Genomic DNA, 15,822 nt, shown 5'->3' with positions numbered 1-15,822 from the left:
ATATGTTGTGCTATGGAGTTCTACCTAATGAGGTATTTGGATGTGCTACCTTTCACTTTCAACAGTAAATTTGCAGTCAGAGAAGACAAAGTGCATAATTTAGGTATTTTAGTGACAGAAGTGAAGCTTATTTACTACACTCTGAGTCACAGGTTAACTTGCAGAAATTATGATTCAAAATAATTTCTGTCATTGTGTTTTCTAATTTCCCACAGAGGATTGTTGTCCCATTAAGTCTCCCCATCACAGGGATGCCCTAAGTGTATCTGGAAGGGAGGTTATCCTTTCCTTTCCTCAACTGAGAAACCACAGAATGGATCAAGATGGTAAATTACAAATATCTCCTGGATTAAAATTTTTAATGATATACAATTAACTGAGTCTCGTTTGCTAAAACTGTAATCTGCACTTGAATTGCATTCTCTCTAAACAATTGATCAATGTCCAATTTTATCCAATTTTAATCAAGAACTTGAGGACATAAATAATTATATTGAAAAACATACTGTATTTATTGGCTGATTTCATTTGTTTATCAGAATAAATCATCAAACATTACAACACCAAAATAATTACTCATTTTAAAACTCTCTACAAATTTATTTGAGCTGTCTTCAGTGCAACAAAAGCATGCAAAGGGATTTATTAACTAAATGGTTGTGATTAGAAAAGTTTTGCCAAAAGTCATCAAAGAACTATTCAACATTAAAAAGATCCAAAAAAATGCATTTGGGTTAAGTACTGTATTTGTTTATTTATTTTTAGTCTTTTGAAAAAAACAGAAGCATTCTTAACTTCACCTTTGCTCCTTTTTGTTTCCTCTCCATCTGTCAGATTATACTCAATTTTAATACTACAACAGCTTCCATCTCAGATCCAATCCTCCTAGTGAAAGAGGGCACATTTCATCCCAGCAAAACACAGACTGAATGCATGGCAATGGAATAACTTTCAAAACCAAGAGTTTATTCAAATCAGGACTTCGCTGACATCCCAGAAAACAAATTTACCAACTTCAGAAAGTAACCCAAGACCATTGTCCCGGGAGGACTGGAAGGGAAGATCAAACGGGTAACGACTCCATCTACAGGAATCTGGAGGTAACAAGGATACTGCTATCCCTCCCATCCTCTCCAGCTGGAAAAGGCAGAACCATTCCTTACATGTGAACCAAGAACAACTTTCCATTAAAAAAAAACAAAACCCACTGTCAAAATCAGCACAGATTAAGGTTCACAGCACCCCGAAGGAAATTTTTATTTCCACATACACTGGATGAAGGAAAACAGAAGGACAACAGTGCAGGCAGAAGATGTTGAAGTTCTATTCACCAAGTCAAGCTTAGTGACTGTGTAAATATTTCAAAATTTGTAGATGCAGTTTCAATTAGAGTCTATAGATCTCCTGCAGAATAGCAACTTCTGCTGAGGTCAGGGAAACACATCTCTGCACCAGAAACACTGTCATTCTACAGGCTCACTCTAATTCCCACCTCATACTGCATAACCCTTGCTAAAAGTGTATGGTCTTAAAAAATGCCAGATTAACCCCAAATTTTTATTTTTTTTTAAGCTGAGGGCACTTTAGACCTAATTGAGGAATCTGTCTTGACAAGACTTTAGAAAAAAAACTAAGACAGTAATTAATTAAGAAGCAGGTGTTTTAACAGATGTTTCACTGTTTACAGTTACATCTCATGCTTTCCAAATTCAATGTAATATCTTATGTGCTCAATTTTAACATAATTGTAAAACTCATCCCCTCCCCATCCCATCCCTGCAAAGAGAGTATAAAATGTTATCAAATCAAAGGGTTCTTCTACTTGTAAATGACTACACAAATTGTAAACAGCAAAGAATCCAATATCTTCTGTATAGAGACATTTGCACAGTATTTTACAACTCTTTTGTATTTAATTCTAAATTAAATCATATTTAATTCTAAATTAAATTATAGAATAACAGCAATAAGTTCTGTATAGGAAAGAAATACTCAGATATTAATCAAACCCAAGAAGGCTGGTAAAGCATATGGTTTAATTTCTAATATCCACACTCTTGCTACCTACAATGAGCAGCCTTATTTGTAATCAGTGAATGAAACACCAATAAAATAATTTTAATTATGTTCTTCCCAGTTTCTAAGACCACTTTTTAAAATCTGAAGCACTTCATTGCATATAAAATAATATAGTGATAGGATGAAGGGGAAAGGCTTCAGGTTTAGAAAGAAAGCAGGTTTAGATCAGATATTGGGAAATAATTCCTCTCAGAGAGGGTGGTGAGGCCCTGGGAAAGTTGAGGAGGGCCCATCCCTAGAATGTTTAAGGCTAGGTTGGACAGGGACTGGCACAATGAGGTGTAGTGGAAGGGGATTGGAAAGTAATTTCACAATTATAAGCCACACCTGATTATAAACCCTACATTACAATACAGAGTGTGATAAAAGGTATCTGTTCTATCACCATCTGTTGAGGGGGCAGTGATCCTTATCTCTGTGGGAGATACTCTGCTAATGGGCCATCCATTGAAACCAGGCAGGGCATTGTTCTTTATCTTTTCACACCCCATCCTTCCTCCAGCCAGTCATTTTCTGCTCATGGCCATTGAGTCCCACTGTGGGACTGATAAAATTACTGCATCCCATTGGAAGCTGCTCCAGCCAGGGGGAAGAGCCCAACATTTCTTACCAAGATAAAAACAGAGGTTTTGGGACACTAAGGGAGCCCCTTTCTCCACTGGACTCCAGAGGAAATCCAGATTTCTGCACATCACCACTGGGCCTCCAGAGGGAAACTGCACCTTGTACAGGAGCACTGCTCCAACAGAATCACATCTGTCACTGCAGGAGGATGCAGCCACCATTTAATGGGACTGCTACCAACACCCTGCCTGACGGGGTGTCAGGTTGTACTCTGACTTTGTCAGGGTTTGGAGTTTGTTTCTTTGTAGTACTGTATTTCTATTTTAATTTCCCTAGTAAAGAACTGTTATTCCTAATTCCCATATCTTTGCCTGAAAGCCCCTTGATTTCAAAATTCTAATAATTTGGAAGGAGGGGGTTTTACATTCTCCATTTCAAAGAGAAGCTCCTGCCTTTCTCAGCAGACACCTGTCCTCAAACTAAAACAGAAACTTTTCATTCTTTTCCATATATAAGCCGCACCTGATTATAAGCCGCACTTCAGGTTCAGATCAAAATTTTAGTCAAAATCGTACAGCTTATAATCGTGAAATTACTGTTGATAATCTTTCAGTTCTCTTCCAAGTCAACCCATCCCATGATTCTGTGAACTCCCAGCTCCTGCTGGGGACATTTCTTTCGCTGCAGGGGGTCAGCATGGGTCGGTGACAGGGCTCTCACCTGGTTGTAGAGGGCACAGATGTGCAGGGCCGTGTTCCCCGAGGCGTTCTGTGCACACATGTCAGCGCCATAGAACAGGAGATGCTCCAGGTGTTGGACATGTCCGTACCTGCAAGCCTGGGCAGGGATGCATCAATGTTTTGGTTATTACACAGCTAGATGTCCAGGGAAAGATTTTCGGTAGAGAAGGTGCTTTTTTTACTAAGGGTCTAATTTTTAGAAGCATGCCTGGTTCTCTGATGGGAGCACAAGCACCCAGATGTGCATTCCTGCACCAACTCCAGTGTGGGCACTTCAGGTACAACAATCCTGTGCTTGAGTTTAACCATCTGATTATTTGGGGAATGACTGCCTAAGGGATCAAGAAAATACTGCCTTTGGAATTTTTTATCCCCTAATGTTCATGACTCAAACGTGACAAGTTTTTTGTCCGCTACACACCGGAACGCTGCCCACCAGATGGCGATGAAGATGATCAGCATACCAGAGCTTTTTCCCAAACTGCTTGCATGCCTTAGAAAGGAAATCTGGCCAAAATCCAAGTAAATCTTGGCTCTGTGATGTCAAGCAGACACACAGCATACACAGAGCACTGCTCCAAAACAGGGGGAAATCTTCAAGAGTTACTTTATCTGTCACTCAAACAAAAGGTTAGACCCTGGATTTTTGGAAATAAGTCTCCATGCAGAAATTAGAAACTTTCCTGATTAGAAAATAAGCTTTAGAAAAATCACAGTAATTCTAGTCCTCAGCCTCTTTTACTTGACTTCCTTCTCCTCTACGGCCCACTGACCAAGCACCTCCCAGTTTCTAATGTTTTGAACTTTGTGGTATCTCAGATCACCATCATTCCCACATAAATCAGAATTTAAGGTAAGAGATACAGGTATAAGAATCCATTCAGCCTTTCTGAGGTACCTCATTCCTCCTGAATTCAGCGGGAGGTACACACCTGGCTTGGATCTACAATTTGGAAGAGAAAAGTTAAGTGGACTGCTCAGTGCACAAATTAAATCCCCATCCTTCTCTTGATTCATTGAGGAATGTTTGAATTATTGATTAGTCAAAACAGATCGTTTCTAACCCAGATGCAAACATCAATTTATTTCCAAACACAGGGTGTTTCTATTTCATGATAAGAAATAATAACCTTATATGTAGGAGGTTGGGGTTTAAAAAGAGAGCATTTTTTCTGTATTTTCAGAAAGTCCAGATGGGGTAATACTTTGATCTAGACAATCCATTTTCTCCACATCCCCAGAAAATATGGTAATAAAATAATTCCTTTATTTTCCCCTGCTGTAGAGATGGATCCAAACAACCTTGACTTTTCGCTTAGTGAAAAAGCTCAGATTCCTGACCAAATGCGGGTGACAAAGCTACCTCCCATTTCTTTCCAAGAAAAGAAGAAAAATATCTGTCTAGTAAAGAATTTAGTGCACAGAAAATAAAATTAGTCAAGATGACCCAGGAAGACCTGTAAGGTTGATTACTTTTATCTTTATTTATCTCATACTGCAGCAGTTCCAATTTTTGTAATTATCCATACTCATCCACAGAGAAATGACAAAGTAGCTGTAATGACACTGGGACTGTTAGAATCTTTAAACTTCATCTATTACTGATTTTATCACTATGCAAAGGGAAATCAATAAAGCATTTTTACACAACTGCTGGATAGCATTCAGATGTTTATGGAGAGGACAGTGAGAGGCTGCTGGATCCCAGCAGCAGGATCCTGAACCCAAATCTTCCTGTAGCGTTCAGCAGAGACAAGGGGAAAGCACCCCAACAAAAACACAAGGGGCATTACCAAGGACACTGACACTGGCATCTAACCAAAAGAATGAGCTACATTTTCATTCTGAAGTGCCATGAACAGGAATCTAAACTTCCAAGAGTCCACGACATAAATATGACCAGTGCAATTTCTGTGGCAAAATCCACAGTAACCAAGAGGATTTCAAAGTTACAGAACTCCACTGGAATAGCTGTCTACTTCTAAGTCAACATACCAGGATGCAAAGTGAATAAATAAAAATAAGTAGAAAAAGCAGACAAAAAAAGGAAGAAATTTCATACTTGAATTTGCAGCAACTTCAAAACGGCACATTTCCTCATGCAGGTCCAAAAAAAAGCAAATCTTTCCTACCTGATGAATTTCTTGCCATCCATTTTCATCCTTGCAGCTGACTGTAGCATGTTCATGGAGTAAGAGCTCACAGCAGAAAGGGTCCCCTCCCACCACAGCTGTGTGGTACAGTGGGGTCAGGCCACAGCTGTCCTTGTAGTTAGGAGATGCTCCCAGCTCTAAAAGGGTCTGAAAGCAATCACAGACTGTGAAAAATAGATTTGGGATGGACTTTCACCTATTTTACCTGAAAAAAAACAGTTGGAAAAGTATGTGTAAGGTTGATACTTGACATAACATATTTTGCTCACCTATTTATCAACTGGTAAGAGTGGGTCACTGCACAGACTAAGTTAAGCAAGAAATGATCTTGGAAGAATTGAGATCTAAAGGTATCTATGGGGATGGCACAGAAAGAAGGAGTGGCAATGTCCAGTGTCCATCCTCTCACTAGGTTCAGAAACATCAGCTCTGAAAATGGCTGCATCACCTTTGCAACACATTCACCTCTTCAGTTCCAAGGTGCTTTATCAAAAATGTCATGCAAGTTAAGTATCTGTCAAAAGGGAATATGCAAAAGCCATAAACCTAAGACTTAATCTAGACCATCAGTGTGATTTAAGAATGCCTGTTAAAATACAAAAGAAAACAAAAGACACTGTGTTAAGGCATAATGTGCAATCCATGCCACTGGAAGCTGCTTTCAAAGAGGTAAGTGACAATAATGCTATTCCTATTTCCTCAGACAGATCTCAGTGTATCAATGAATACGCTTAAATTTCACCACATTTTCTTCCTACCAGGAAAAGATAAATCAGAAATTAAAAGGCTCTTTATTGAAAGCAAATGCTAAGATTTGAAAGCCACAAGAAAGCACTAGAACAAGCACATCTTAAAGGATTCATAGAGAACAATATAGTAATTAACTGAAAACAGTCTCCTTTGTGCATTTTTTTTTATAAGATGCACAAAATTTGCTCCTGTAAGCATTTACCTTGAGGGCTACTTGGTTCTTGGCTCTGGCTGCTTTGTGCAGAGCTGTCATTCCATCCTTAGCTCTGAAGTCTAAATGTGCTCCTCCATTTTTCAGGGTTTTTATTACTTCTACTGTATTGTCAAGCTGAGCTGCCAAAGTTAGGGGTGTTTCTAAGGAAAAGAATAGGATGCAGGAAAAAAGGAAAAATGTGAGCAAAATTATAAAATTAAGTTACTTTATAAAATAATGTTTAAAATACTGTTCAAAGAAAAGCATAAAATTATAAATTATCTCCTTTGGACAGCAAAGCCCTACAGATTCCACTAGCTAAGAGTTGTGAAAGAATGTGTGAGATTCAGCCTGTTAATCAATTTAAGTTTAACTAACTCAAGGTACTCCTTTATGCTGCTTAGATTTGTTGTTCTGACCTCCGCTTTCTAAGTCATGATAGTTTGGGTCCAGTCCTCGGTCCAACATCTTGGTCATTTTTTCCACAGAGAGATGGTGGACATGATCCATAAATTTTTTCAAATTGGCCTGAAACAAAGAGCAAATAATGAATCATCTTCTGATTTCAAAAGTAAAATTTTGACTAAAAATGAAGCATTCTGTCAACTGATGTCAACATCCACTGTAGGGAATTGCTAACTCTTGCAGGAAATTGGGATACCTTGGTGTGAAGCTTGGCCAGCTGCTTTTCATCAAGGTTGAACTGTCTGTACACTCTTTTCTTGTAGCGAAACTGAGGAGGAAAAAGAAGAAGAAATTTTAAAACTTAAAGCTCATACTATCATTTTCCTGACCTTACCAGGAAGTATCATCCACAGTGATGATAGATGTAGGTAATTTTTTTTAATTTTAGAAATAATCTCAGTATTTCATATAATTTTACATCATTTAAGCAAAATTTGTATCTTGTATGAATACACTGGGATCAGTGGAGGTGTGTTGGAAATGACATCAGCCTCTAGAATCTACAGAAATCAGCAAGAATTACACTGAAAAGAGCTTTTCCCCAAGGATTTCTGTGTACTTTCAATTATAGTCTCAGGCAGAAAGAGCTGGGAAGGCATGTTAGATAAAAAAATATTGATTTCAAAATTGCAGCTTAGCATTTCTGAATCATAAAAACAAACAAAAAAACAGATACCTGAAAATTCCTTAGTCAAAGTAAGAGGAATTTGCACATGGGAATAGTACTCCTGATATTGAACAGGACTGGTTTTGTGAATGAGGTTCTGAGGATTGCCTCTCTTTTTGGCTGAAACTCAGTCACATTTTATCCTGAGCAACTTGGGTACAGTAGCAAGATCTGCAGCAAAAGTCATGGGGGGTTTCCATTGCTATTACCAATCTCTCATTGTCCCATGAAGAATTCCAGGAATGCAGCCTGTCTGTTGGACAAGCAATTGCACTGAATGGGGTTTTAACAACAGTTTTCCACAAGATCACTTTTAACACCTCAATTGCTGCAGTCAACACTTAGGAAAAACAACACAAATAAAATAAAGTGGCTGTTTAATTTGCTTACAGTTGTAATGTGATCATCAGTGACTGAAACTCTGAAATAAACTCCTAGAAAAGGGAAGACCCGAAGCCCTCTCAGTACCCTGGTTCTTTTCTCTTGAATTTGTGTTATAGTGGAGTAAGTCTATTAACTGCACATTATTAATGGTTGATCTGCCACCATACAGGCAATACCAAAATTAATTAAATGCCAGTTTCATGCCCCAGTTTGCTGCTATATTGTGCGATCTGGCTCTGCTCCAAGTTTGTCCAGTGCCATAAAAGTCCTGCCCAGCTCATCCCCAGCTGCAGAGCCTCTGCAGGAACAACAGAGATGGGGAAATCCTAGTACACACTCTTTCCTCCCTTGCTGCTTTCCCAGGAGACAGACAGAGGCAACCTGTGCATTTGAAGGATGGCACAGAGGGAACTAGACGGGGGTTAAAAAAAGGCTTCACTGAGACAGCAAGTTCTTTTTGGGAGAAAGCAAAGGCTGGTTATTCAGCAACTGCTACATTGCTATTGCAAACCTAATCACAGATCCAAGACCTTCACCCAGAGCCTTACATTTCTTTATTAAATCACTGAATAAGATACATTCCTGTGTCCTCAGCAAAGCAAAACTCAAAAATTCAGTCCCAGTGATGTCTTGGGTTTCCAGGCATCACCAGAAGGGCTGACTCTGCAATGTTTTAGGGATGGACCTGCTCCATGAGCAGGGATTGCCAGCACTTCTGTGAGCAAGGGTTCAAGCTCAGACTTGTAGATAAGCATTTATTTCCAAGGTGCAATTCAGATGCACGCAGACACCTTAAATACAGTGTTCTGCACAGGTTGTAACAGTACAGAAATGCTTCAAAGGTTAGATCTAAAAATACCTCGAGTGAAGGCACTCCTTTATTGACTGGCTGTGGGTATTCCCTCAGAAGTCGCTCCTCATCCAAAAACTTCCCATCTCTCCCATTGCTTGCAGGTTGGAACAGTCCATAATTCAGGACATCTTTCAAACTCTGGTTCAAAGTGCACAAAATCCGCTGCTTTGCAACCCACACTGAAGCTTCTGGGTTAAATCTAATGCATTTCTGCAAAGAGAAAATATTTTAAGGAACCCGATTAGTGACAAAAAATTTACATTCTAAAATTTACAAACATAGTGAGTATTTAGGAATATACAAAATAAGTACACAAATTCAATGACAAAACAATTACTCAACAAGAATTCTATTTCAGATGTGCATTGATAATATCTAATGAACAAGTACTGTGAAAACACAGGACATTTTAAGTCCTTCCACAAACATCAGGGAACTCACATATCCTTCCTCAGAGAGAGAGCACCTTCATGGAAAACCTGTTCAAAAGGGATGTTACACAGTGTTCAACTATCCACTTGATTCTTGGCTGTTCTAATATCAGTTAGATCCACAAGGATTTCACAAAAAACAGTATTCAGGCAAGAATTCTATTTCCCTTTTAGCTATTTATCTGAGGGTAAATTTATGGCAGCAGTGATACAAGGTGAAGCAAATGACTTGAAAACCTTGACAAACGTTTCCAGTTCTCTGCTTCTTACCAAGCTGGAATTCAGGGGCTGGAGGAGTTTAGGGATTTTGCCTACACTGCAGTCACTGGTTCCAAGGTACCAGCAGATGGCAATGCCTAAAAAGTAATTTGGTGCCTCTGATGTGCATCCTGCACATACAATGCTGCTTCTGCTTTAATCCTTTACAGTCTTCAATATAAAATGAGATGTTAGTTTGTCACAAGTAAGGCTGGCTAGGAAGCAGCTTTCATTTCCCTTATTTATTTTATATTTCAAGATGTATTGTGAAAAGTTTGGGGGGGGTTATATGTTGAAGGGAAGGAGAGAAGGACACAAAGCAGATTGTAACAAGTATTTTCTTTCCCAACATCCCAGTAGTTACAGTACTGACTTAGCAGCAAGGCCAATCTGTTTGAAATACCTGTGCTCCTTCTGAACCTCACTTGCCCCACGACTCCTACATGGATTCAAACTTCAATACAAGATTCAGACTCAAACATCAGCACTTTTCAACAAAACTGTCAGTTACAAGGTGTGTAATGAGCTTAACTTCTAACATTATCCACACATTCTGAAAGATTACAACGAGTGTTATTCAAATGGGAAGATAATTTTGAAATTACACGTTGTTTCTTTTCTCCCAGGAAAGTCTTTCTTGCATGAAACAAACTAATTTTGGACTTGTATTCCACTGTTTTGATTTTTAGAATACAAAGCAATTACTTCTGCACAGTTTACTTAAGTGTGCTGGTTTTTAATGTGCCTGGAGAATCCAACACGTTCAATTTTGTTCAATCTATTCTTGTGTTCTCTGTTCTTGACAGCACGCAAATATTTCACCAACTAATTCAGTGAGACCCCCAGCTCTTCTAGTGATTAATAAGAAACAAAAGTGGGCTTATTGTAAAAAATGCTGATCCCATTAGCAATTTAGAATGAAATAAGATCAGATATGTAAAGAGCAAATTGATAACTGAAGAATTTTTTGCTACCAAAATGTTTCAGACTGAGAAAAGTGAAACTAGTGAGAAAAGTGATTATTTATGCTTTCCATGAAGTCAGGTAGGATAGAAGTAGAGTTGTTACCACACTCTCAGAGGCAGGTGCTGACCAAGAGGATAAAAAGGAGCTCTCAGAAGCTGCATAAGGTGCATTTTCCATCAGCCTGTCCCTGGAACAACTCCACTGTGCTGCTTCTGTGTCCTCCTGGCAGCCCTCCAGGCAGGGAGCACCACAGCTACCACCTCTATCCTGCAGACAAGTCATTACTTACTGCCACACTCTGTGCCCTGAGGAAACATCAGCTCAATCACAGCAGGACCTACACACAGGCTGCTCTAGTTATGAAATAAGGAACAATTCATTAGGCACACATGGCATGGTGACCACAAGGAAAGGAGACAGCAGCAGAGTCAAAAAAAAAGGGACAATTTCTTCTAATCTTCAGTGACAAGAAATAAAAAATTAAAGAATAGGGACAGTCTAGCAACAAGGAACTACAGAAACACATGAAACAAAGATGTTTTGCACTGACAGATACATTCACTGTAGAAAAGCACAAAGAACACCAAAAAAAAAAAGCCCTGAGTGGCTCATAGTCACTGTCAAAATCACACCAGGCCCCTCAAAATGCAAGTGTAGCAGCAAGACAGGACGTCAGCACTGGCTGCTGAGATGCAAGGCCTGTGTGTGGGATGTGAAAGCTCCTTGGATCACAGGAGACATGGTCAATTATAATCTTGCATTCCTGCATGCTGGTGAGACCAAGTCACTGAGTGAAGGGCAGGATGGGAAGCCAGGGAAAATACAATTCCCCCAGCCGAAGGAAAGATTCAGTAGGAACAATGCTCATGATACAGAGTGTCTGAGGGATAATATTTATCTGCTTAAAATCAATCAGCAAACATATCTTTCTTCTCAGCTGTCAATCACACAGCTGACACACAAACTGTGCTGTGTCATGTTGACAGACGTGACAAAATGGTTTGTACAGTTGCCTCCAAAAATATGATTGCCAGGATATTAAAGGATGAGTTATTCCTTTCAATGGGAGATGTTGTCATTAAAGATGTGACAGCCAAAAAGTGGGAAACACAAATCAGAGTTTGGCATCACGGAAAGAAAAGGAAGCAAGTCCCTCATTTTGGTCTGTGCTGTGTTCAGCTTGATTCTCTGCTGACACACTACTCTCCATCAGACTGCACTCAGGAAACACAGAATTCATGGGGGAACAGGTCAGAAAAACCAGTCTGGCCAGGTTGTCAGCAGATCACCTACCCAGAGCAAGGCATGTGAACAGATACCAGCAGCACAATGCTTCTCTTATCAAACTGAAGATAAAACAAGGAAGAGCAAATAGAAAGCAGAACAATCAAGCACAAAGTGAGATACAGGAGAATACTTGGGAAAAGTTGCAAAAGAAAACCTGGAGTATCCATGAAGCAGCAGAGACTGGAAACAAGTGAAAATGGAGGCATCCCAAGGAAAAAAATGAGACTCGAGCTGCAGGTGTGACAATTGGGTTCCTACCTTTTTAAGGTAAAAATTACACAAAGTAAACAAAGTGTTTTATCTGAGAAGCAAAACCACTAAAGGAAAATATTCTTAATCCTAAAAAACAACAAATACTTTAACAAGTAAATAAACTATGCAAAAGTATAAAACGCAATGCAGAAACAGAACACCAAAAAGCGTCTCCAACTTAAGCTGTTGCTTTATCAAACTGCCACTTACCAAACAACATTGTGCATGGAAAGTCCAATATAACTAAAAACTCCAAAAACCAGGGGAGGTAAATGCTCTTTATTGCAGTGGAGCAGCAGAACAGATGGGCAGAAAGTGTCTCTCAGAAGTCTTCAGCAGACCCAAACCCATCTCAGCCTCAGAAGTTAATAAAATGTATGGATCTGAACATTTTGACTTTCAACATAACCCAGGCAGAGCACATAAGTACAGGGTAAAACATGTGTTGATAATAAAATTATGAAAACATTCCTTAAAACAAATGGTTGACAGAACTGTTCTCAGTGTCTGTGACAAAGAGCAATTCTAAGCACAAAGCACTATCACTGTCAGAATATCAAGCTAAAGGAGAATTTCTTGACAGCAGCTCCTGAAGAGCTAGACTGATTTCACTTACAGGCAGCATCACTTGGGATTTGCTCCTACATGGGCTGGAAAAGCAAATGGATACAAGATAACTGGGCCTGGATTCAGACCAAATAATATATGCCAGATAATACAGCTTTTTTACCCACTCTCCTTGTGACTGTGGAGGGCTTTCCATTCCCTCAGGAATTTTACTGAGCTCAGGAAATCTTTCAGTCACTCATTTAAATATTCTCCACCCTCCTGTGAGAAGGATGGCACCTACTGAATACAGGTTCTGCACAGAGGCAATAAGAAATTATCATTTCTACCAAGTAGTGTTTCAGCAAATTGCATTACTACCTGAACTGAGAAGGAGGAAAAAAAAAGATATAAGAACTGAAAAGCAATTGTTCTTAAGGGCTCTGTATGAACTTGTCAAGGTTCACATTGTCTTCCAAGTTTCAAATGAGAATAAAAGAGCAACAAGACAGACTTCCTACAATGCATGGTAATTTATAAAGTTTTCCATGGCAGCACATCCTACTCGTGGTGCTTGGTGCTTATCTCATACCTGCAGTGAAATAAAGGCATTTTGTACCCCAGCCACTGCAGATGAGCAAACTTCATTCTCTGGGATTTTGGCTAAGGCTTTAAAGCTTCCCAGTGGGCTGAATTTTATCTAAACACCTAAACTTGCCTTCCTTAGAACAAATATAGTCTTGATCACACTCCCTAAAAACCAAAAAAAAAGCAGAAAACTAAATTATGGTTTTTTCATGCTTCTTTGATTAAACAGACTAATTTTAAACACCTCATATGTTAAATTAATCATAATTATACAGGAAATGGGGCCTATGTTTGCTCTGGTTTGTAGCTGTACAACAGCTCAAACTCTGATTTTCTCCACAGTTTTCTCCACTACATTTAATCCCCCAATATTCCTGTTTGCTAACCTGAATCCAGGTTTGACTTTCTTGGACAAAGAGTTTGTGGACTGATAAATTAAATAAGAAATACATCAGTTGCTTTAGAACTGCTTAAAACAATTCAGTTACTTTTCGTGAAGAGTTTATTAAGAAGAAAAAAGAAATACAAAAAGTAAAGCAATAAAAATGAACAAATGATAAAATTAATTTTATAAATTGTCTCGATAGTGTCAATAAATAACTTACTATTGATCTAAAAACCAGAGTAATTAAATAGGAGGGCTTCAGGAAGCTACTGTCCGTGTAGTTTTAACAGCAGAGTAAACATAGCAAGTAAAGCTGGTATTTCCATTTCATTTCCCTGGATCTATTCATTGACAGGGTCACAGATAGAGCAAGCTGGTAAGATCATCAAAAAAGAGCTCCAGAACCACACCTGAGGGCACACTGTCAAAACAGCTCTTCCCTGTCAGGCTGCAGCCACCCATCTCCATCATTCTAAAAATGAACTTAATTAAGAAGAAAGGAAGAGTTTCATCTGAGATAGATCTTCAATGGCAGCATGGCATGATGTAGCTCTTACATGCCAGCCCAGAGTGATGTATGTGGCTCACATCCATAAAATGGATGTGTTTTTATAATCATCTTGGAAATTTCAAAAGGCTGGTGCCACCACTGAAAATCCCAGCACCAGCATTCAAGGAGACCCGGGGTAATTCAGATAATTAATAACAAACTGTAGTTCTAGATGGAATCAGAGTCTCCTGAGACCTTTTCCAGCATGGCACTGTTATTCCTATTACAGCACTTGTGTTAGTTTCTCTGGCTGGAAGGTTCAGAAACAACACCCTGTAGTAAAGGTACAGCAGCAAAGGAGGAAGCAAAGGTTTATTTTTGCTTCTCTTTCCTCATCTTTACACTCTAAAAGCCACAGGCTCTCTAAAAGGAATGACTCACGTGTGGCAGGGTGGCGGAGAAAGACAACAAATACAGTAAAGAGAGACAATTTGATGACCTCTTGCAGGACCCCAGTCTAGTGTCAATCACAATCTCATGAGAAGAGGAACTAGAGAAGCCATACATATATGAGGTTTTCATAGAGTTAACATGTAATTTATTCAATCTTCATCTTTTGAAGAGGTTATGGGTTTCTAAGTCTCTCTCACCCAAAATCTCTGAATGCAAATCAGAGAGATATTTTGCTTTATGAACATGTCTTTCATAAGGTTAACACACTAAATCCACTCCCTTGAAAAGGATGGTGCCTGTAGTTGAGGTAACCAGTCAGAAGTAACCACTGGGGTACAGAGCATAGACATTAAAATAAAACATTAACTTTGCCTGTAATATGTTAAAAAAAAAAAAGGGGGAAGAGATATACTGCAGATAATTAATTTTACTTTGTTTAATTGCAGGGCACTCTGCCTTACCGTTTGCTGCAGGTCAGGTATGATAATTCGAATCACTAAAGTGTTGCTCTGACTGTCCTCCATTCTGCTGCTTGGTTTTTCTGCAGTTGCTCTAATTGTGTCATAAATAGTTTCTTCTTTGGAGCTGTCTGATTCAGACTCAACAGAATAGTCAGAAAAGCTTTGTGCCATTTCATCTTCACTTGATGTAGGGCTACGAGGCATGTTAAAGTGTTTTGTTCTGCCAATACAAAGGAGAAAAAGAAAAAAATAAGTTACAGTTCAAGTCTTCAAAATGAATCAGCTATAATTTTTTTTTTCTTGGAAATAACATGCATTTAACAAGGAAGTTTTATGGTTTATCCTCTTTATTTCTTTTTGTCAATTTTGTGGGTAGGCAGAGTGTAAAGCAAATAAATCTGGCTACCAATTTACTAGAGAAGAAGGGCAGGAGAAGGTAAAAAGGGTAATAAAAAAAGAAGATGACCTTCCTTCCCAGGCACACCCAACCTCCCAAAGAATCCAGAAAAAACAGCATAACTACCCAGTCCTGTGCTAACCAGCAGTGCTGTAAACTGTACTAAGAGATAGGCCAGGCTCTGAAGCCTCCTCTTCCCAGTGAAAAGACATTTCAGGCAATTATGTAATGTAAATGCTAAACTAACCTCATCCTGTATATCAAAAATCTGCACAGGTGAAGCTTTCATAAAAGTCAGTATTCCCAAATAGTGGAACCAACAAAAAAATAAAATCCTACAGGGAGCCAGCCAGATGCTGTTCTGTGGTTTGTGGCTCATACAACATCCTTTTAAACCAACACCACCCAAATCTGTCCATTATACATACTCAGAGTTTAGAAGCAGTTTTAATCTGTGATA

General features: G+C 38.9%; 1 protein-coding gene across 1 annotated transcript in view; it reads right to left on the bottom strand.

Annotated features, from left to right (window-relative positions):
• The window catches only part of LOC116997458 (SH3 and multiple ankyrin repeat domains protein 2-like), a 267,147-nt gene that overhangs the window by 221,646 nt on the left and 29,679 nt on the right, over positions 1–15,822 (bottom strand). The window contains 7 exon segments of the mRNA XM_033062189.1: positions 3,364–3,480; positions 5,516–5,683; positions 6,489–6,640; positions 6,899–7,007; positions 7,141–7,212; positions 8,855–9,058; positions 14,966–15,185. Of these exon segments, the coding sequence (XP_032918080.1) occupies positions 3,364–3,480; positions 5,516–5,683; positions 6,489–6,640; positions 6,899–7,007; positions 7,141–7,212; positions 8,855–9,058; positions 14,966–15,169 (1,026 nt within the window). The 5' untranslated portion in view covers positions 15,170–15,185.

This window comes from Catharus ustulatus, chromosome 6 (genome assembly GCF_009819885.2).
Source record: "Catharus ustulatus isolate bCatUst1 chromosome 6, bCatUst1.pri.v2, whole genome shotgun sequence".
NCBI lineage: Eukaryota > Metazoa > Chordata > Aves > Passeriformes > Turdidae > Catharus > Catharus ustulatus.
The sequence above is the reverse complement of the archived record's forward strand: the minus strand, read 5'-3'. Positions and strand labels throughout refer to the sequence as shown.